The sequence below is a fragment of the Oncorhynchus mykiss genome, chromosome 18 (genome assembly GCF_013265735.2).
Source record: "Oncorhynchus mykiss isolate Arlee chromosome 18, USDA_OmykA_1.1, whole genome shotgun sequence".
NCBI lineage: Eukaryota > Metazoa > Chordata > Actinopteri > Salmoniformes > Salmonidae > Oncorhynchus > Oncorhynchus mykiss.
In genome coordinates, this window is record NC_048582.1 from 56835101 (window position 1) to 56857650 (window position 22550).

General features: G+C 43.4%; 1 protein-coding gene across 2 annotated transcripts; it reads left to right on the forward strand.

Annotated features, from left to right (window-relative positions):
* The first annotated feature begins 10072 nt into the window (after nucleotides 1-10072).
* On the forward strand, nucleotides 10073-14727 carry LOC110496562 (chromobox protein homolog 3). 2 transcript variants are annotated; one of them, XM_021572532.2, is made up of 5 exons: nucleotides 10073-10251; nucleotides 12387-12535; nucleotides 12749-12917; nucleotides 13079-13173; nucleotides 13459-14727. In XM_021572532.2, exons 2-5 carry the CDS (start codon nucleotides 12393-12395, stop codon nucleotides 13583-13585), a joined length of 534 nt encoding a protein of 177 aa, XP_021428207.1. In that variant the 5' UTR covers nucleotides 10073-10251; nucleotides 12387-12392; the 3' UTR covers nucleotides 13586-14727. The 2 variants fall into 2 exon arrangements, with proteins under 2 accessions (XP_021428207.1, XP_021428206.1); XM_021572531.2 differs by having other exon boundaries at nucleotides 10099-10251; nucleotides 12357-12535.
* Nucleotides 14728-22550: the final 7823 nt, after the last annotated feature.

A 22550-nucleotide genomic window follows, 5' to 3' on the forward strand; every position in this document is an offset into this window, starting at 1 on the left:
ATGTTCAACGAGCAGGTGCATATATATATATACATACACACACACACTACCGGTCAAAAGTTTTAGAACACCTACTCATTCAAGGGTTTTAATTTATTTTTACTATTTTCTACATTGTAGAATAATAGTGAAGACAAACTAGGAAATAAAACACATGGAATCATGTAGTAATCAAAAGTGTAAAAAATCCAAATATATTTTATATTAGAGATTCTTCAAATTGCCACCCCTTGACTTGATGACAGCTGTGTACACTTGGTATTCTCTCAACCAGCTTCATGAGGTATACCTTGTTAAAAGTTAATTTGTGGAATTTCTTTCCTTAATGCGTTTGAGCCAATCAATTGTATTGTGACAAGGTAGGACGGGTATACAGAAGATAGCCCTATTTTATCCATGTTATGGCAAGAACAGCTCAAATAAGCAAAGAGAACCGACAGTTCATCATTACTTTAAGACATGAAGGTCAGTCAATACATAACATTTCAAGAACCATCAAGCGCTATAGTTAAATTGGCTCTCATGAGGACCGCCACAGGAATGGAAGACCCAGAGTTAACTCTGCTGCAGAGGATAAGTTCATTAGAGAGCCTCAGAAATTGCAGCCCAAATAAATTATTTTACAGAGTTCAAGTAACAGACACATCTCAACATCAACTGTTCAGAGATTGTGAATCAGGCCTTCATGGTCAAATTGCTGCAAAGAAACCACTACTAAATGGCACCAATAAGAAGAGACTTGCTTGGACCAAGAAACGCCAGCAATTGACATTAGACCCGTGGAAATTTGTCCTTTGGAGATTTTTGGTTACAACCGCCGTGTCTTTGTGAGATGCGGTGTGGGTGAACGGATGATCCCCGCATGTTTATTTCCCACCGTAAAGCATGGAGGAGAGGTGCTTTGCTGTTGACACAGTCAGTGTTTCATTTAGAATTCAAGGCACACTTAACCAACATGGTTACCACAGCATTCTTCAGCGATACGCCATCCTATCTGGTTTGGGCATAGTAAGACTATCATTTGTTTTTCAACAGGACAATGACCCAACACAGCACCAGATTTTGTATGGGCTATTTTACCAAGAAGGAGAGTGATGGAGTGCTGCATCAGATGACCTGGCCTTCAAAATCCCCCGAACTCAACCAAATTGAGATAATTTGTAATGAGTCGGACCGCAGAGTGAAGGAAAAGCAACCAACAAGTGCTCAGCATATATGTGGGAAATCCAAGACTTTTGGAAAGGCATTCCAGGTGAAGCTGGTTGAGAGAATGCCAAGAGTGTGCAGAGCTGTCATCAAGGCAAATGGTGGCTCTTTGAAGAATCTCAAATATAAAATATATTTGGAATTGCATAACACTTTTGGTTACTACATGGATTTCATAGGTGTTATTTCATAGTTTATGTCTTCACTATTATTCTACAATGTAGAAAATAGTAACAATAAAGAAAAACCCTTGAATGAGTAGATGTTGTGAAATTTTTGACAGTGTGTGTGTGTATATAAAAAATACATAAACTCACTGTCAACTGCGTTTATTTTCAGCAAACTTAACATGTAAATATTTGTATGAGCATAACAAGATTCAACAACTGAGACATAAACTGAACAAGTTCCACAGACATGTGACTAACAGAAATTGAATAATGTGTCCCTGATCAAAGGGGGGGGTATCAAAAGTAACAGTCAGTATCTGTTGTGGCCACCAGCTGCATTAAATACTGCAGTGCATCTTCTCATGGACTGCACCAGATTTGCCAGTTCTTGCTGGGAGATGTTACCTCCCTCTTCCACCAAGACGCCTACAAGTTCCCGGACATTTCTGGGGGGAATGGCCCTAGCCCTCACTCCAATCCAACAGGTCCCAGGCGTGCTCAATGGGATTTAGATCCCAGTTCTTCGCTGGCCATGGCAGAACACTGACATTCCTGTCTTGCAGGAAATCACGCACAGAATGAGCAGTATGGCTGGTGGAATTGTCATGCTGGAGGGTCATGTCAGGATGAGCCTGCAGGAAGGATACCACATGAGGGAGGAGGATGTCTTTAACGCACAGCGTTGAGATTGCCTGCAATGACAACAAGCTCAGTCCGATGATGCTGTGACACACCGCCCCAGACCATGACGGACCCTCCACCTCCAAATCAATCCTGCTCCCGAGTACAGGCCTCGGTGTAATGCTCATTCCTTCGACGATAAACGTGAATCCGACCATCACCCCTGGTAAGATAAAACTGCAACTCATCAGTGAAGAGCACTTTTTGCCAGTCCTGTCTGGTCCAGCAACTGTGGGTTTGTGTCTATAGGCGACGTTGTTGCCGGTGATGTCTGCTGAGGACCTGATTTACAACAGGCCTACAAGCCCTCAGTCCAACCTCTCTCAGCTTATTGCGGACAGTCTGAGCACTGATGGAGGGATTGTGGTTTCCTGGTGTATCTCGGGCAGTTGTTGTTGCCATCCTGTACCTGTCACGCAGGTGTGATGTTCGGATATACCGACTCTGTGCAGGTGTTGTTACACGTGGTCTGCCACTGCGAGGATGATCAGCTGTCCGTTCTGTCTCCCTGTAGCGCTGTCTTAGGCATCTCACAGTACGGACATTGCAGTTCTCATGTCTCCTTGCAGCATGCCTAAGGCACGTTCACGCAGATGAGCAGGGACCCTGGGCATCTTTCTTTTGGTGTTTTTCAGAGTCAGTAGAAAGGCCTCTTTGGTGTCCTAAGTTTTCATAACTGTGACCTTAATTGCCTACCGTCTGTAAACTGTTAGTGTCTTAACGACCCTTTCCACAGGTGCATGTTCATTAATTGTTTATAGTTTATTGAACAAGCATGGGAAACAGTGTTTAAACCCTTTACAATTACGCTATGTGAAGTTATTTGTATTTTTACAAATTATCTTTGAATGACTGTCCTGAAAATGGGACGTTTTTGCTGAGTTTAGTTGTTGCTCAACTGGGATTGATTGTGTTAAAAGCTGTATGGGCAAGGATATGAAACTGATGCGACTTAAATTTCATTTTTCTAAGAGCACTAATGATGTTCTTGGCGACATGATTCTTTCCTAAGAAAATAAATTAAATGAAAAAAATGATTAAGTTGCCTGTGTTTGGTCTCTGTTAGGTCTTTAGGTTGAACACTTCTATGTGGAATCCTAACTCTCAAGACTTATCCCACCTCTCAAGAACAACCTGGAATCCACAATGAATATCCACACCGGCTTTTCTATTGGAGCAGGTCCATATTAAATCGGTAGAATTAAATTGCGTGATAAGAGAAACTGAGTGATCGGAGTTTGTTGTAAAATCAGAATGACAAATCAAATGACATTTTCTACATCTCTGTTAGAAGAACTATGACTTCAAGGGTTTGCTTAGTAATTTAGATACTTTCTGAAACCTTAGCCAACACATCACTATTTAGGTATAAAACATGATCAGGAAAACCACAACCTTACAATGAAATATACGCCATAAGGGAACATTTGTTTTAGCATCCTTTGGTGCGGCTGTGACTTATAGGATAAAAACAAACAATGTAGTAATTCATAGATTATTTGATTTACGATAAGGTAAGACAGTTACATTGTTCAAATCTCATTATTTGGAAACCCACATCAGGGTTTCCAAAACAAATCACTGTATGGTTTGGGTCTGCCCACACACCAAGGGCATGCTGCAATGCATTGTCCTGTCACGAATATTACCGAAGGTGGCTCCCCTTCCCGTTCGGGTGGCGCTCGGCGGTCGTCGTCTCCGGTCTACTAGCTGCCACCAATCCCTTTTTCCCCTTTTCGTTTGGTTTTGTCTAATTGGTTTCACCTGTTCCTTGTTGTTTTTTTTTGGTTGGGGTTATTTAAGTTCGGTTAGCCCGCCTGTGTTTGTGCAGGCTTGTTACTGTTATGTAAAGAGGTGTTCTTTATTATTGTGGGTTTTCCGCTGTCCGGTGAGATACCAGTGTGTACTTGGGTGGAGTGTACTGCGCCTGTGTTCGGCGTTACCCATTGTACGTTTTCGGTTGGACATTAAAGCGTGTTTTTCCCGAATCCTCTGCTCTCTGCACCTGACTCCACACCCATTCACTCTTTGAGCGTTACAGAAGCCCGCACCAACAAGTATGGAGTCAGCAGGAGCAGTGACCACCCCTCTCCACACGATGGAGGAGCGTGTCCTTCATCACACGTCCATCCTCCATCGGATCAGCGATGGATCAGATGATGGAAAGGATGGACCGCTGGGAGAGGAGTGGTCTCCCTACTTCCCCTCCAACCCACCGGTAACGCTACCATCTCCTCCAGCGGGATCCAGTACCAGCGCTCTGTGTATTGCGCCTCCGAGGGAGTACGAGGGAGCGGCGGCGGGGTGCCAGGAATTCCTGCTCCAACTAGAGCTTTACCTGGCCACCGTTCGGCCGGACGAGGGGAGCGTGAGTGTCCTCGTCTCTTGCTTGGCGGGTAGAGCCCTGGAGAGGGCCAATGCCGTCTGGAACGGGCCCGACTTGGCGAGGGGCCACTACCCGGAGTTCACCCGCTGTTTTCGGGCCGTGTTGATCACCCTCCGGAGGGCCTAGCGGCGGGTGAGAGATTGTTCCATCTCAGGTATGGGACGAGGAGCGCGCAGGACTTCACGCTGGAGTTCCGGACCTTGGCCGCTGGAGCAGGGTGGAACGACAGGGCCCTGATAGACCATTACAGGTGTAGCCTGAGAGAGGACGTCCGCAAGGAGCTGGATTGTCGGGACACTACGCTCAGCCTGGACGAGCTCATAGACATGTCGATCTGGCTTCTCGCGGACGTTCTGAAAGGGTCATGTCCCAATTCCTGGCCCTCCCGCTCCCATACCTATGGAGCTAGGCGGGGCTGCATCTAGGGAGACTGGAGGAGGAGGCTCCTCCTGTACCAGCTGTGGCCGGAGAGGGCACACTTCCGGTCGTTGCTGGAGGAGTCCATCTGGGAGTCGAGAGGGCAGGCAGAACACTCCTCGGGTCACCCCAGGTGAGTCAGCACCACACTCACCCAGAGCTTCCTGTTGGTCACATGTTTTTCTTAATTTGTTTCCTTAAGTTTTCTCCTTCTCTAGAGCATAAGGCGCTAGTCGATTCAGGCGCAGCTGGGAAATTTATAGATCGCGGACTCGCCCAGAGGTTGAGGATTCCGTTAGTACAGGTAGACCCCTTCCCCGTGCACTCCTATAGTTGACCGTTAGGGTCAGGGCTGGTCAGGGAGGCCACGGTTCCTCTGGAGATGATTACGCGGGGGGATCATAAGGAGCGGATTAGTCTGTTCCTTATCGATTCACCTGCGTTTCCGGTGGTGCTAGAGATCCCCTGGCTGGCTATTCACAATCCTAGGATTTTGTGGAGACAGGGAGCTCTCCAGGGTTGGACTGATGACTGTTCAGGCAGGTGTGTAGGAGTTTCCATCGGTGCGACGACGGTGGAGAGTCCAGACCAGGTTTCCACCGTGTGCATTCCCTCTGAGTATGCCAATTTGGCTATCGCCTTCAGTAAAAAGAAGGCGACCCAATTACCACCCCATCGACAGGGGGATTGCGTGATAAACCTCCAGGTAAACGCTGCACTGCCCAGGAGTGACGTGTATCCTTTGTCCCAGGAGGAGACGTTGGCTATGGAGACATATGTCAACGGAAGCTCTGGGACAGGGGTACATTCGGCCCTCCATGTCACCCGTCTCCTCAAGTTTCTTTTTTGTGAAGAAAAAGGAGGGTGGTTTGCGTCCGTGCATTGATTATCGAGGTCTCAATTCCATCATGGTGGGTTTTAGTTACCCACTACCTCTCATCGCTACGGCGGTGGAATAATTTCATGGGGTGCGGTTCTTCACTAAACTGGACCTCAAGAGCGCGTATAATCTGGTGCGTATTCAGGAGGGAGATGAGTGGAAAACCGCGTTTAGTACCACATCTAGCCATTATGAGTACCTCGTCATGCCGTACAGGTTAAAGAATGCTCCAGCCGTCTTTCAATCCTTCATTGACGAGATTCTCAGGGACCTGCACGGACAGGGTGTGGTGGTGTATATTGACGATATCTTGATCTACTCCGCCACACGCGCCACGCATGTGTCTCTGGTACGCAAGGTTCTTGGGCGACTGCTGGAGCATGACCTGTACGTGAAGGCGGAGAAATGTGAGTTTTCCAAACAAGCCGTTTCCTTCCTGGGTTATCGCATTTCCACCTCGGGGGTGGTGATGGAGTGTGAGCGCGTTAAGGCCGTGCGTAATTGGCCGACTCCGACCACTGTAAAGAAGGTACAGCGGTTCTTAGGGTTTGCCAATTACTACCAGAGGTTTATCCAGGGTTTTGGTCAGGTGACGGATCCCATTACCTCACTGCTGAAAGGGGGGCCTGTGCGTTTGCAGTGGTCGGCAGAGGCGGACGGAGCTTTCCATCGTTTGAAGGCTCTGTTCACCGACGCGCCAGTGTTGGTGCATTCGGACCCCTCTTTGGCGTTCATAGTGGAGGTAGACGCATCCGAGGCTTGGGTTGGAGCCGTGCTCTCACAGCGCTCGGGTACACCCCCGAAGCTCCGCCCCTGTGCTTTTTTTTCGAAGCAGCTCCGGGCCGGCGGAGCAAAACTATGATGTGGGGGACAGGGAGTTGTTGGCTGTGGTTAAGGCCCTGAAGGTGTAGAGACACTGGCTCGAGGGGGCTAAGCACCCTTTCCTCATCTGGACTGACCACCGTAACCTGGAGTATATCCGAGCAGCTAGGAGACTGAATCCTCGTCAGGCAAGGTGGGCCATGTATTTCACCAGATTTAGATTGACAATCTCGTATAGACCAGATTCCTTCAACACTAAGGCCGACGCGCTGTCCCGTCTCTACGACACCGAGGAGCGGTCCATCGATCCTACTCCCATCATTCTGACGGCTAGGCTGGTGGCACCGGTAGTATGGGAGGTGGACGCGGACATCGAGCGGGCGCTAAGGGAGGAACCTGTGCCTCCACAATGACCGGAGGGTCGTAGGTACGTGCTCACTGTTCGTGATCAATTGATTCGGTGGGCTTATAGTCTACCCTCGTTGGGTCACCCGGGGATTTCGAGGACAGTGCGGGGTCTTAGGGGAAAGTACTGGTGGCCCACCTTAGTCAAGGATGTGGGATTCTATGTCTCCTCCTGTTCGGTGTGCGCCCAGAGCAAGGCTCCTAGGCACTTGCCACGAGGGAAGTTACAACCCCTCCCCGTTCCACAATGGCTGTGGTCCCATCTATCGGTGGACTTTCTCACTGATCTTCCCCCGTCTCAGGGAAACACGACGATCCTGGCCATTGTGGATCGGTTCTCTAAGTCCTGCCGTCTTATCCCGTTGCCCGGTCTCCCTACGGCCCTACAGACTGCGGAGGCTCTGTTCACCCACGTGGGGGGGAGGGGGGGGGTACTGTCACGAATATCACCGAAGGTGGATCCCCTTCCCGTTCGGGTGGCGCTCAGCGGTTGTCGTCGCCGATCTACTAGCTACTATCACCTGCTCCTTGTTGGGGTTTTTGGGTTGGGGTTATTTAAGTTCGGTTAGCCCGTCTGTGTTTGTGCATGCTTGTTACTGTTATGTAAAGAGGTGTTCTTTATTATTGTGGGTTTTCCGCTGTCCGGTGAGATACCAGTGTGTACTTGGGTGGAGTGTATTGCGCCTGTGTTCGGCGTTACCCATTGTACATTTTCAGTTGGACATGCGGGTTTTTCCCGAATCCTCTGCGCCTGACTCCACACCCATTCACTCTGAGCGTTACATGTCCGGTCTGCAGGGAGGGACATCGGCTGCCATCTGCCATCCACCGAGGTCCTGCATGACTCCAGGGCAAGGAAGTGTGCAGAAAAAATTATCGCCAAACCCTACCCCAATCACTCCCTTTTACAAAAACTCTCCTGTGGCATGCGGTTCAGGTAAATCATAGCCAAAACCATCCACCAACTGAACAGTTTCTTTCCCTGTGCTGTGGCCCTCACCTAGCAGCCATCTAGCCAATAGAGACTAAAGGACCATGCACTCTATGCTGCACACCACATCAAGACATTTGAACTGTACAAAAAAATCATTGCACTATCCTGCATTTGCACTCTGATCATCTCTCAGCATTTAGTTATACACTGAGTAAACCAAACATTAGGAACACCTTCCTAATATTGAATTGCACCCCCGTCCTTTTGCCCTCAGAACAGCCTCAATTCGTCGGGGCATGGACTCTACAAGGTGTGTCAAGTTGGGTGGATGTCCTTAAGGTGGTGGACCATTCTTGATACCAGTGGCAGTCGGTGACGTTTAAGATAAAAACAATTATGAACATGGCCTTATTTTTATTACAGCATATTGGATGACTGTCATTTATATTCCATTCACTCAGCTGGGGTTGCTACAACCTAGCCTATGAATGAAAATGTACAGCGTAGGTGCACAGGTCGAGAATTTTGTAATCATGGTGACAGACAGACAGAGAGTGACACATTCAATACCGCCATGAACACACTTGCCTGCATCTAGCTGATCTAGGGTGTAATCATTAGTCCAACAGTTGCAAACGAGAGTTTCTTTTGGACAAATTCAGGTATGTTTATCCCCGTTTCGATCAGCTTGCTTTTGTTAAAGAAATGTTTTTCAACAGAATCAGTGGAACGAATATACGGCTCACTTTAATAGCAGCCACATACAAACAACAGCATTAACATTTTGCTTGTTGTATTATTACTTGTTGCATCTATGCGCTGTCCTTTTCTCACCTTTTCCCTTCACTTATGGACTTCAGTGCACAACACATGAGCTCTCTGTGGCCAAGCAAAAAAAACTTTCCCAGCCAAACATTCATATCATTACTGCTAACCTCTACACACAGCTTACATTGTTTTCACCATATTAGCCATCGACGTTAGTAACATCATAGTCAACATACACTACTGTTCAAAAGTGTGGGGTCACTTAGAAATGTCCTTGTTTTCCATGAAAACATACATGAAATTAGTTGCAAAATGAATAGAAAATATAGTCAAGACGTTGACAAGGTTATAAATAATGATTTTTAATTGAAATAATAATTGTGTCCTTCAATCTTTGCTCTCGTCAAATATTCCTACATTTGCAGCAATTACAGCTTTGCAGACCTTTGGCATTCTAGTTGTCAATTTGTTGAGGTAATCTGAAGACATTTCACCCCGAATGTTATTCTTTGTGATCCAAACACCTTAAACTGAGATTTGTCAGACAATGAAATAAACGCTTCAGGATTAAACTGTCCCCAGTTGATATAATGGCCCACTTTTTCATAATGCACCCTATATCAACTTAACTAACCGATCTTAGCTAACCGATCGCTGCAGCTGTACATAGTCTATTGGTAAATAGCCCACCCATTTTCACCTACCTCATCCCCATACTGTTTTTATTTATTTATTTTTATTTTTCTGCTCTTTTGCACACCAATATCTCTACCTGTACATAACCATCTGATCATTTATCACTCCAGTGTTAATCTGCATAATTGTAATTATTTGCCTACCTCATGCCTTTTGCACACAATGTATATATAGACTCCCCTTTTTTTCTACTGTGTTATTGACTTGTTAATTGTTTACTCCATGTGTAACTCTGTGTTGTCTGTTCACACTGCTATGCCTTATCTTGGCCAGGTCGCAGTTGCAAATGAGAACTTGTTCTCAACTAGCCTACCTGGTTAAATAAAGGTGAAATAAATAAAAAAAATAAAAATAAAAAACTGTATATTTGTATATCAACTGCTCATTCTATTATAGTTTTATGCTCACTCTACCAATTTTTGCATAATGTATGCAAACTCCTTTGTCTGTCTTCTGTATCTAAATGTTGTCTATCACTAGCAGCACCATATTGCCACAAAGTAAAATTCGGAGTATGTGAAAATGTAGCCTTCTTGGCGAATAAAGTTTATTCTGAATTCTGATCATTTCACCACTTCGTATATATTCTTCAAAGGCTAAGGGGGGTAGCTAAGCCTATGCCATTAATTCTCATTACTGGAAATCTTACAGAATGTGTATTTAAAGTTCCTTGTTTGGGACTGGATTCAACGATTTCTTTGGAAACATCCAGAGTACGAAGTTAAGTTAACAGTTACCCTAGCGGCACCCGTAGAAAAAGGCAGAGGTTTTTTTTTGGCGCTCGCGCAGCAGCAACATTCTGCACCACACGCGGGTGAGAAGAGAACGAAGTTGCTTGCTCGCTTTCCGTCGTTCATTCTACATCAGCTTTTTATTGATTTGCAAGGTGAGTCCCTCAAGATCCAACTTCGAATTATTATGCAAGGTGTAGTGTAGACTGATAATTGATGTTATGCATATTTGTGTCTAGCCACGGTAGCCAATTTAGTTACTAACGTTACAGCTTTACTAGCTAATGTTACCAAAGCTACGCTGACAAAGGGATTTCATTGCGCTAGCTAGTTAACTAGCACGCTTAACTATAACTTCGCTTGATAGTCAGCTAGCTGCCCTTTTAATCAAAGGAAAATCTGATTCTCACTGCCTAATCAAATAACAAGTGCTAATGGGATACTCAATTTGCAGCTTTTGGGCCTTGTAATCACAATTTGACCGGCCATTGTGCCAACATTAATATCTGGTAGCTAGCTAAGCCGTGGAAGTTTGCTAACTAAGATGGCAAATTCTACTTTGCTAGCAAACTAACACACAATGTATAGTTAACTAACGGTAACACACAGTTTAGTTGTGTTCAATTGAGTAGTTAGTTTTGAGGAACTACTTCGCTTGTATGTACAATCAATGCAAGCATTGGACCAGCCCCTAGGCCTGGAAAAAATAGGTTCTAGATGGGGGGGAAACTAGGGGGCCTAGCGAAATCTGTAACTTAAAACGTTTAGTTACATCTACAGAATCTAACGTTGGCTAGAAGAAATACGTTGGCTACAGAAAATACAATTACAACCTATGCGCCCGTTTTATTTAGCTTTAAAAGTTTTGTTAGCATTGTCTTGTGTAAGGATCGGCATGATTGATGAAGAGCAAAGCGCACGAGTTCCGTGCAGCCTATAGTGGGCGCTGGATCTGCCCTATATGGTGGCTGAAATTATTTTATTAAGACGGTACACATTTAAGTCTATTTTTTAGACGGCTCGCCTTTAAATGGTTAAGGAGGGAAATAATGCCTTGCAGCTTGAATGGATGGTTCTTTATGCACGAATGCACATCAATCCTAGACTATAGAGGGCGCTAGATCTGCACTATCGGCTGCCTAGTCTATTTCCATAAGCGATTCCCCTCCACTTTTAGCATGTGAGCATGATCTGTTGCTTGGCAACAAACACCGATCAGCAAAGAAACATGTTCATCATAGCTAGCTAGCTAGTTAAGGATGGTAACACTATACATATCATATTACCAGATATGGAAAATAAAACCATTGGGGTGTAAACCTTTTGGCTTCTACCTAACAGGCTTAGCTTACATTATAAGACTGACCCAAAGTTTCCTAGACATCGTTTAGTAACCAATAAAACAAGCACCTTCCCACTGAAGAGTTGTTTGCAGCCTGGAGCAAAACAATATACCATCCTTGCGTTTTTGCTCACTAGATGTGTGGACTAGATGTAGCGCCATGAGAAATTTTGCAACTAGTGTTGTAGTTCTATTCCGATAGGTGTCACTACAGACCTGGGTTCGATCCCGGGCTGTATCACAACCAGCTGTGATCGGGAGTCCCATAGGGCGGCGCACAATTGGCCCACCGTTGTTACAGAAAATAAAATTACAACCTATGCTCCCTTTTAATTTAGCTATAAAAGTTATTTTGTTAGCATTGTCTGTGTGAGGATAGGCATGATTGATGAAGAGCAAAACGCACGAGCTCCATACAGCCTAGGCAGCCTATAGTGGGCGCTGGATCTGCCCTATATGGTGGCTGAAATTATTTTATTAAAGACTGTACACATTTTCACGTATTTTTTTCCGACGGATCAGTCTACATGTAGGCCGTCATTGTAAGTAAGAATTTGTTCTTAACTGACATGCCTGGTTAAATAAAAAACATATTTTTGGGGTATAGACCAAAAACTCATCAATTTCCCCCCATAGGAATGACCAATGAACCAGGGGTAGAAAATGCTAACTTACTGCTGGTTTTTAGGACTACAAGCTTGTGATCTCTATGGTGTGGTTGTATACTGGGCCAAAAAATATGTATGCAAGTAGACTGCTGATTGACCAGCTCATCCTCCTCAGGAGGATGTCAACCTCTAAGGGAATGGCACGTTGGGTGTCAGTATCACTTGAAAAACAATCTGATATTAATATTGTATTGCTAGTCTGTGTAAGCATTGTCATGTTATTAAAACCCAAATTCGTCTCTTTAAAAAGATGAAAACCTCCTCCCCTCTTGTTTCGCAGCCTAACATGGGTAAAAAGCAGAATGGCAAAGGGAAGAAGGAGGTATTGGAGGCAGAGCCGCCAGAGGAGTATGTTGTGGAGAAGGTGATGGACCAGCGCATTGTCAACGGGAAGGTGGAATTCTTCCTCAAGTGGAAGGGATTTACAGAGTGAGTGCACACTTATCCTGGAAAACCTAGCTAGTTGAAATCTGCATTTGAATTGAATTTCAAAGACTGACATTTTAGTTACAGATATATCTCTTGTGAAATGTCTTAATTTGCTGCATTTCTAGAGCCATGATTTACTCAACAGTATGCTGATAGTCTTTTGAAATACGCAGGAGAAGAAATAGCCCCTGACTTCTGTATCTTTCCTTTCAGAGCGGATAACACTTGGGAGCCAGAGGATAACCTGGATTGTCCAGAGCTGATCTCAGCTTTCTTGGAAGCACAGAAGACCGTGGTGGAGAATCCTGACTCCAACAAGAGGAAGTCTTCAACAGATGAGCCAGAGACGGAGGGAAACAAAGCCAAGAAGAAGAAGGATGTGGTGAGTGTACGAATTAACCTGGATTTTTGTTTCAAATCAGTGTTGTAGGATTTTATTTTTGTGTATAGGCTAGTGTGCAAGTGCAATAGTTATTTGATCAGTTTGTTGTGGTTTCCAGACTGGTTGCATGGGAGCTGTGTTGACTGTACCGTGTGTTTCAGAGTGACAAGCCGCGGGGCTTTGCCAGGAGCCTGGATCCAGAGAGGATAATCGGTGCTACAGACAGCAGTGGAGAACTTATGTTCTTGATGAAATGGTGAGTCTCAAATTGTGAAATTAACTCGTCACCTGTGCTGTTGCTCTCATATCACCCCTTTTCAGGGTTGCACAGCCCAAGAGCCATTCCTCATACTTTATCTCCCCTGGTATAACATTGTTCACCTCCTAAAATTACTGTACCTTCGTAACTGCCACATTTTTAGTTTTCTAGGTGTGCACCTGAACTTTTATCCTGAACAGTGCTACTTGCTAAATAGTTGAGTCTTATTATTCTATTCAATAGCTACTAATAACCACCAACCACTGTCCCGCCACTCTACAGGAAAGACTCCGATGAGGCGGACCTGGTCCCGGCCCGCGAGGCCAACACCCGCTGCCCTCAGGTGGTCATCTCCTTCTACGAGGAGAGGCTGACCTGGCACTCCTGTCCCGAGGACGAGGCCCAATAGCACCCCTTCCTCAACCAACCGACGTCCCTTGTGGCCCCCCCAGACCTTCGGCCCCGTCCCTGTTCCTGCCTCTCAGGACTGTTCATGTCTCCACTTTTTTGTTGTCATTTACAGCATGTTTAGCCATAGTATCAGTGCAGAGCAGTCAGGTGAAAGTCTGTGCTTTTGTACACGTTTTTAGTGATAGGATGATATTTACTGGGAATAAGACCGGGGAGGAGAAATGGATGGGTGATTTGTCGCTTTTTAATGAACCTATTCCTCATCCAGTACTGGTAGGGACTGGTTCCTCAACTGATATGTAGTTACTGTTGGAAATGTACATCTTGTATAATCCATGTAGTTTGACATCTTCTCCCTCACATTCAGCTAGTTTCTTTTTTTCATCTCCCCATGTTGCGTACTTGAATCCCTTGAACAGTATGTCTTTTGCTGTATATTCACTTTGTAAATATTTTTTCAAAAAGCTGTTCAATAAAGGTTTATATGCTTCATTTTACCACCCCCTCTGCCTGTGCTGAGGTTTGTTACATAGCGCTGACAACACTGGTTGTAACTTATGCACCCTGACTTCAACCAATTGTAATCATAGACTGCCAGATTCATTTTGACCTACTGACTCAACATGTGCACGGTGAAATTAGACCCAGTAGTTGACGGCAGTCAGTCATTGATACTAGGGAAGCTGATTTTGAAAATTGTGATCACGTGATTACTGTTGGTGTTCCCATTGGAAAGTTTGAAAAGCAATATTACAGGAGACATGAAAGTATGGCTTAGAGGTGATTTGTGGATAGACTGTTGGCTTACTCTGACATGACCCATACACACTGGACTCTACAGTGGAATGTTAAGCTGTTATATTCAAAATACATGCAGCTTGCTCCATTTGGGATAACCAACATTTTAAATCCCATTTCTTAGCTTGGCCAAAGTTCTCATACTGGTGCTGCTTTTTTTATTTAAGCATCTGAACTGACACCCAACTTTGTTTCCAGATAGAACTGTCTCAAAGCCAGAGTTAAATGAGGCAGATTCCTCACTGCTCATCAGTTACACTGGTGATGGTGTTAGTTGACTTTAGAATCATGCTTTGAACCTCATTCCTTGACCTATGAATATTAAAATAAAAATGTAAACATGGGCCCGCTGTAACTCTTGGTTCTTATTGGATGTTTAGCAGGCTCATTGTAAATATGCATAATACAATGCATCGGAGTAATTGAACATTCTAGAATACACTGGCTTGGTAGTTGGCCTTCTCTTCAGACCTCAAGTCTTCAGGAAGTGACAGTCGCAGGTTCTCAAAGCCAAGTTAGGGAATGTCCTGCACGATAGAATCCCACAGACATGCCAGTGCTGTTCTGATGTATTTTCTGTGGTTAGGGGTCCCATACTACAGATTGACTTTAGACCTCAATGATACAATACAGGAAGCTTCTGAAGCAACATCCTCAACACCGGGGCTTCCTTCATGCAACTTTTTTTTCTCCAAAATAACAAGACCCCACCGATGTCACAGTTTGTCATATCAGGGTATAGAGACTTAGTGTCTCCTGAGGGGTATACTAAACAGGATCAAGGTGTTCACCAGCTAACTTCCATAAATATTTAGTAGAAAGAAGCTTAAAATAGGTATGGTCTAATTAATTTAAATGAAGAAAAAAGTCATATCTAAGTTTAGCTTTTTAAATGGACCACAAAATCAATCATTATTCCTGGTTGCTTATCAAAGTTAGCTGGCTAACTCATTGATTCTGCTTTGTAGAAAACCTGTGTCCCTGTGTGTGTTCAGCATATTTGCTGTGTGACACTGCTCTTTGATCATTACTCTTACCTAAGGGGTCATAGGTCAGTCATACTCAAGACAATTTATCACTCAGAGGGACAACGCCCACTGGGCACACACTAGTTGAATCAACGTTCCTTACATGCCATTTCAATGAAATTATGTTGAATTGTCTGTGCCCAGTGGGAAATATATAACAGAAAGTTCCTCATATCTTACCCCATTCAACTGGTTGTGGAATCTCACAGGTTGCGTTCTAAATGGCACACCATTCCCTACATAGAGTACTACTTTTAGAATAGGGTTCCATTTGGGATGCACCACAGTCACACTGTCACTGGGACCTTGGTGACAGAGAGGCTGTTGGAAGAGTGACCGGCAAAGAATGGAATGGAAGGGTAGATGGAGAATCGGATGTGTGATCAGCTGTGGTCACAAACAAAGAGAAGGCGAGACAAAGTGACAGAGCAAGCAAGAGAAAAATAGTTTCCACACATTTTCCACTATTTAAGCCTTTCATTCAGAATGTTGGAGCTTCTGATTGCATCTCAACCTTTATCAGGTGTTAATCTCACAGGGAAGTAACTCAACCACACAAGACTTGTGTTGAGACATAAAACATACACATCGTAGAACATGTTGTAAACAGATTGTGTTGGGTAGGTTCTAGGTACAGCTCATTGTACCTTATCAGTTCTCTCACACTGCACTCTGATCAGTTTACGAAGAAAACCATTGATTCCTACTTACTGGGGACTGTCAGATGATCGAAGATCAGCTGATTGAGAGAGTGAAGGTCATTGAAGGCATGTTGAGACAATAACTCAATAGGAACGCTTTATCAATGGGATTCCTGGAATCTCTCCTAGTCTAGATTCTCAAGCCTTCTATTCCATTCTGTCATGAGACCGACGCGTATTCTATCCAACAGTATTGTTTCCCTACCCATCTCAGGGTGGACACTAACCACAAGACCACAGAGTTAGACAGATATGGATATGCCATTTAGCAGACACTTTTAAAAAGTGACTTACAAATACATTGAGTACATACATTGTAGTATGTGTGACCCCAGCAGGAATCAAACCCATTATACTGGCATTGCTAGCGCCACTATTTTAGCAGCTGAGCTACACAGGACCACACGACAAATGTAGATGTCAATAAACTGTAAATCTGTGTGTGTGTGTAATAGATTGTATATTATCTATATGTGTGTGTAAATTATCTATGTGTGTGTGTAATATATTGTATATTATCTACAGTGCCTTCGGAAAGTATTCAGACCCCTTGATTTTTTCCAAATTTTGTTACGTTATAGCCTTATTCTAAAATGTATTTAAAAAATATATAAATAATCCTCAGCAATCTACAGACAATACCCCATAATGACAAAGTGAGGAAAAAAAAGTTAATACATTTGTGCAAATGTATTAAAAATAAAAATAAACGTATTTACATAAGTATTCAGGCCCTTTGCTATGAGACTCAAAATTGAGCTCAGGTGCATCCTGTTCCCATTGATCATCCAGGAGACGTTTCTACAACTTGATTGGAGTCCATCTGTGGTAAATTCAATTGATTGGACATTATTTGGAAAGGCACACACCTGTCTATATAAGGTACCACAGTTGACAGTGCATGTCAATGCAAAAACCAAGCCATGAGGTCAAAGGAATTGTCCGTAGAGCTCAGAGACAGGATTGTGTCGATACACAGATCTGGGGGAAGGGTACCAAACAAATTATTCAGCAGTGAAGGTCCCCAAGAACACAGTGGCCTCCATCATTCTTCAATGGAAGAAGTTTGGAACCACTAAGACTCTTCCTAGAGCTGGCCGACCGGCCAAACTGAGCATTAAGGGGAGAAAGGCCTTGGTCAGGGAGGTGACCAAGAACCCAATGGTCTCTCTGACAGAGCTCTAGAGTTCCTCTGTGGAGATGGGAGAACATTTCAGAAGGACAACCATCTCTGCAGCGCTCAGGATCGAGACAAAGATGAATGGAATTAAGTAGAGAGAGATCCTTGACCTGCTCCAGAGCTCTAAGGACCTCAGACTGGGGCAAAGCACTGAGTAAAGGGTCTGAATAATTACGTAAATTGTATTTGTAATAAATTAGCAGAAATTATGGGGTATTGTGTCATGAGGGGGAAAAAAAACAATTGAATCAATTTTAGAATAAGGCTGTAACGTAACAAAACGTGTAAAAAGTCAAGGGGTCTGGATACTTTCCGAATGCACTGTATATCAACGAATTGGCGAGGGCACTAGAACAGTCTGCAGTATCCGGCCTCACCCTATTACAATCTGAAGTCAAATGTCTTAAATGACAATGTCTAATGTCAAATGTCTTATGTCAAATGTTCTATCCCCAACCCAGGAGGGCCTACAGCAGAATCTAGATCTTCTACAGCAGAATCTAGAATCTAGATCTTCTACACAGATGCTGTCAGACCTGGGCCCTGACAGTGAATCTCAATAAGACACAAATAATGGTGTTCCAAAAAGGTCCAGTTGCCAGGACCACAAATAGAAATTCCGTCTAGACACTGTTACCCTAGAGGACACAAAAAACTACACATACATCGGCCTAAACATCAGCCCCACAGGTAACTTCCACAAAGCTGTGAACCATCTGAGAGACAAGGCAAGAAGGGCCTTCTACGCCATCAAAAGGAACATAAGATTTGACATACCAATTAGGATCTGGCTAATTGCCCTTTATGGTTTTGAGGTCTGGGGTCCGCCCGCCATCCAAAATGGGACAAACACCAATTTGAAACTGCAACCAGAATTCTGCAAAAATATCCTTTGTGTACAACGTAAAACAATAAATAATGCATGCAGAGCAGAATTAGGCCGATACCTGCTAATGATCAAAATTTAGAAAAGAGACGTTAGATTCTACAACCACCTAAAAGGAAGCGATTCCCATACCTTCCATAAAAAGCCATCACCTACAGATAGATGAAGAAGGAGAAGAGTCCCCTAAGCAAGATGATCCTGGAGCTCTGTTTATTTCCAATGTGTCAAGTAATTAACAAAAACACTGAGCAAACTAGAATGCTATTTGGCACTAAACAGAGAGAACACAGTGGCAGACCTGGCTCTCAAGAGAAGACAGGCTCTTGAGGTGGAAACTGACATGCAATTCCTAATCTCCTGCCAAATGTATGACCATATTTGACACAGATTTCCCTCAGACTACACAGACCCACAAAGAATTGAAAACAAATCAAATTTTGATAAACTCCCATGTCTATTGGGTGAAATACCACAGTGTGCCATCACAGCAGCAATATCTGTAAATTGTTGCCTCAAGAAAAGGGCAACCGGTGAAGAACAAACACCATTGTAAATACAACCCATGTTTATTTATTTTCCCTTTTGTACTTTAACTATTTGCACATCACTACAACACTGTATGTAGTAGCCATAATGTGGCATTTGAAATGTCTCTATTCCTTTGAAACCTTTGTGAGTGTAATGTCAACAGTTAATTTTTTGCTTATATATATTTCACTTGCTTTGGTAATGTAATCATGTGTTTCCCATGCCAATAAAGCTCTTTGAATTGAATTAATTAGAGATTAAAACAAACACACTGGGTATAGGTGACTGTACTAGGCCGTGTGGATGGGTACATACTTTAAATGTTTTCATGCCATGGCAACATGAGTAGATATTAAATTGAGGCAGAGAAACAAGTAATAGCACACTGTCTCACTCAATTCAATTAACCAATGCAGTCTATTACAAAAACAACCTTTAACTTATCCCTGAAAGAACTATCTGAAAATCAATTGAGAGATAGCCAAATAACTTTTTACTCCCAAAACATATTGCATAGACCTATGGACCTTTTTTTCTAAAAGCATTGATAACATTCCATTTGGACACTTTTGTTAACGTCAACAAGTTCTCTACATCCACAACATACTTTCTACATGTTACGAGAGACAGATGATTATTTAGGATAGGCAAGTGCATTATGTCTGGGCTATACGTAGAATGTTGATGTTGCAGCATCACAATGGCATCCAGGCTTCCAGGTTGCAGCTTGGGGTCAGACAGTCCTATGTTCAATCAGGCCAATATAGTTTAGTTAGCTAGTGGCCCATGTTTTTCTAGAGGACCCCACACTTGCCAATTTTTCCTTAAGACCACCATTATTAGACAAATATGAATAATTCTGAGAATTTATCAGCACTGTATGTTTGTTAGCTAGTTAGCCAGACAGTTTTAGAGGAATGATTCCTGAAATTGACTGTAAAATTAACTGCCAATTTGCCAATATTCCATTTAAGCAATACAGTCAATCCACAGCCATTCACTGGCTCAAATCAGTTAATGATAGGACTTTAACAAGTTGTAAATGCAACCAGTGCTGCTATTGTATCATATAATACAACATATAATAGCACTCTCACTAGATTATGACTCCACTGCCATTTATTTTAATTAGACTGGTTTGGATTTCTCCCTGACCAATATGGCTGCCGTTTAAATCATTCTGGAACTTTGAGAGTTAATGACACAAAAGGAACCAACACTTTTCACTCCATTTTTCCTGTTGGGCAATGCTATACGTCACAGTGTGTTTAGATTTAAGCGCACATACTGGTGCACTTATGCTGCGTTCAAAACAACTGGGAATTCGGAAAAACGAGGTCGGAGAGTCGGAGCTCCAGAAAGAGGCCAGAGTTCCCGAGTTGGAAAATCGAGTTGGATGACTGTTCAAATGTATTTTTCCCAGTCGGAATTTGTTTTGTCCCCCCAAAGTTCCCAGATGTTTTGAACGCACTTACAGTTTAAGTCGGAAGTTTACATACACCATGGCCAAATACAAACTCAGTTTTTCACAATTCCTGACATTTAATCCTAGTAAAAATTCCCTGTCTTAGGTCACTTTATTTTAAGTGTGTCACGAATATTACCGAAGGTGGCTCCCCTTCTTGTTCGGGTGGCGCTCGGCGGTCGTCGTCGCCGGTCTACTAGCTGCCACCGATCCTTTGTTCTGTGTTCGTTTGGTTTTGTCTAATTGGTTTCTCCTGTTCCTTGTTTGGTTGTTAGGGTGGGGTTATTTAAGTTCGTTCAGCCCGCTTCTGTTTGTGCGGGCTTGTTCATTCTGTATGTGTTAGAGTGGTTAGTGTTTCGTTGGGTTTCTCGCTGTCCTTGTATTTCACGATAGGGTACTATTTTGTTTTGGGTACAACTTTGTTGTCCTTAAGCCATTTTGCCACAACTTGGGAAGTATGCTTGGGGTCATTGTCCATTTGGAAGACCCATTTGAGACCAAGATTTAACTTCCTGACTGATGCCTTGAGATGTTGCTTCAATATATCCACATACTTCTCCTTCCTCATAATGCCATCTATTTTGTGAAGCGCACCAGTCCTTCCTGCAGCAAAGCACCCCCACAACATGATGCTGCCACCCCTGTGCTTCACGGCTGGGATGGTGTTCTTCGGCTTGCAAGCCTTCCCCCTTTTCCTCCAAACATAACGATGGTCATTATGCCCAAACAGTTCTATTTGTGTTTCATCAGACCAGAGGACATTTCTCCAAAAGGTACGATCTTTGTTCCCATGTGCAGTTGCAAACTGTAGTCTGGCTTTTTATGGCGGTTTTGGAGCAGTGGCTTCTTCCTTGCTGAGTGGCCTTTCAGGTTATGTTGATAAAGGAATCATTTTATTGTGGATATAGATACTTTGTACCTGTTTCTTCCAGCATCTTCACAAGGTCCTTTGCTGTTGTTCTGGGATTTATTTGCACTTTTCGCACCAAAGTATATTCATCTCTAGGACACAGAACGCATCTCCTTCCTGAGCGGTATGACAGCTGTGTGGTCCCATGGTGTTTATACTTGCATACGATTGTTTGTACAGATGAACGTGGTACCTTCAGGAATTTGGAAATTGCTCCCAAGGATGAACCAGACTTGTGGAGGTCTACAATTGTTTTTCTGAGTTCTTGGCAGATTTCTTTTGATTTTCCCATGATGTCAAGCAAAGAAGCACCGAGTTTGAAGGTAGGCCTTGAAATACATCCACAGGTACACCTCCAATTGATTCAAATTATGTCAATTAGCCTATCAGAAGCTTCTAAAGCCATGACATCATTTTCTGGAATTTTCCAAGCTGTTTAAAAGCACAGTCAACATGTGTATGTAAACTTCTGACCCACTGGAAATTGTGATACAGTGAATTATAAGTGAAATAATCTGTCTGTAAACAATCGTTGGAAAAATTACTTGTCATGCACAAAGTAAATGTCCTTGCCAAAACTAGTGAGGCACATGGGCAATGAACATCTTACGACACAACATACACTTAGTATTACTTTCTTAGCTACAGTATACATATCTCCCTGGCATATTACAATTTCTGCAGCAGCATAGAATAATTTTTTTGGGACGCACCTTGTTGTGCTGTGCTCAGTTGAACAGGAATGTGGCGCGGCAGTCCTTCGTGGGCAAATTTTGTCATCAGTCTGGCATTCTCTGGATTTATGGTGCTTTCAAAACAACTGGGAGCTCGGAGAAAAACAAGGTTGAATCACGATGACGTCATTGATCTTCAGGTCATAGCTCTAGAAAGAGGACGGATTTACAATTCCAAGTTGGATGACCGTTCGAAACGTATTTTCCCAGTCGGAGCTCGTTAATTCTCGACTTCCCAGTTTCCTTGATCTCACTGAAGTCAAGTTTTCGTAGTTCCGAGTTAACAGTTGTTTTGAGTGCAGCACAAATCATGCTTCATTGACAACATGGCCAATGTTGAATGTTTATCATTTGGAAAAGAGACCCTTAATCCCAGATTTGGGACCACACAGATTCCTTCCAAACCACTCATTGTTGAATTTGCGATTTCCAACTTGTTGTGTAATGTTTATGTCCAATGGCTGATGAGCACCGATACGTTTTATCTATAATTTCTCTTCATATGACAAGGATTAAAAAGGATTTTCTAGTAGATTGCCGACTTGTTTCATGATGACTGCTAGCAACATTTTTTATAAGTATGATGTTGAAATGATCAGTCCAATCAAAACTACTGTACATACAATGTGATTTGACATCACTTTATCTGTGGCCAATGACCTTGAACCTTCTTGGATGGGCACTTCTAATGTATATATATGGCAGCACCCAATGGGCTAGAATCCCCATGAGT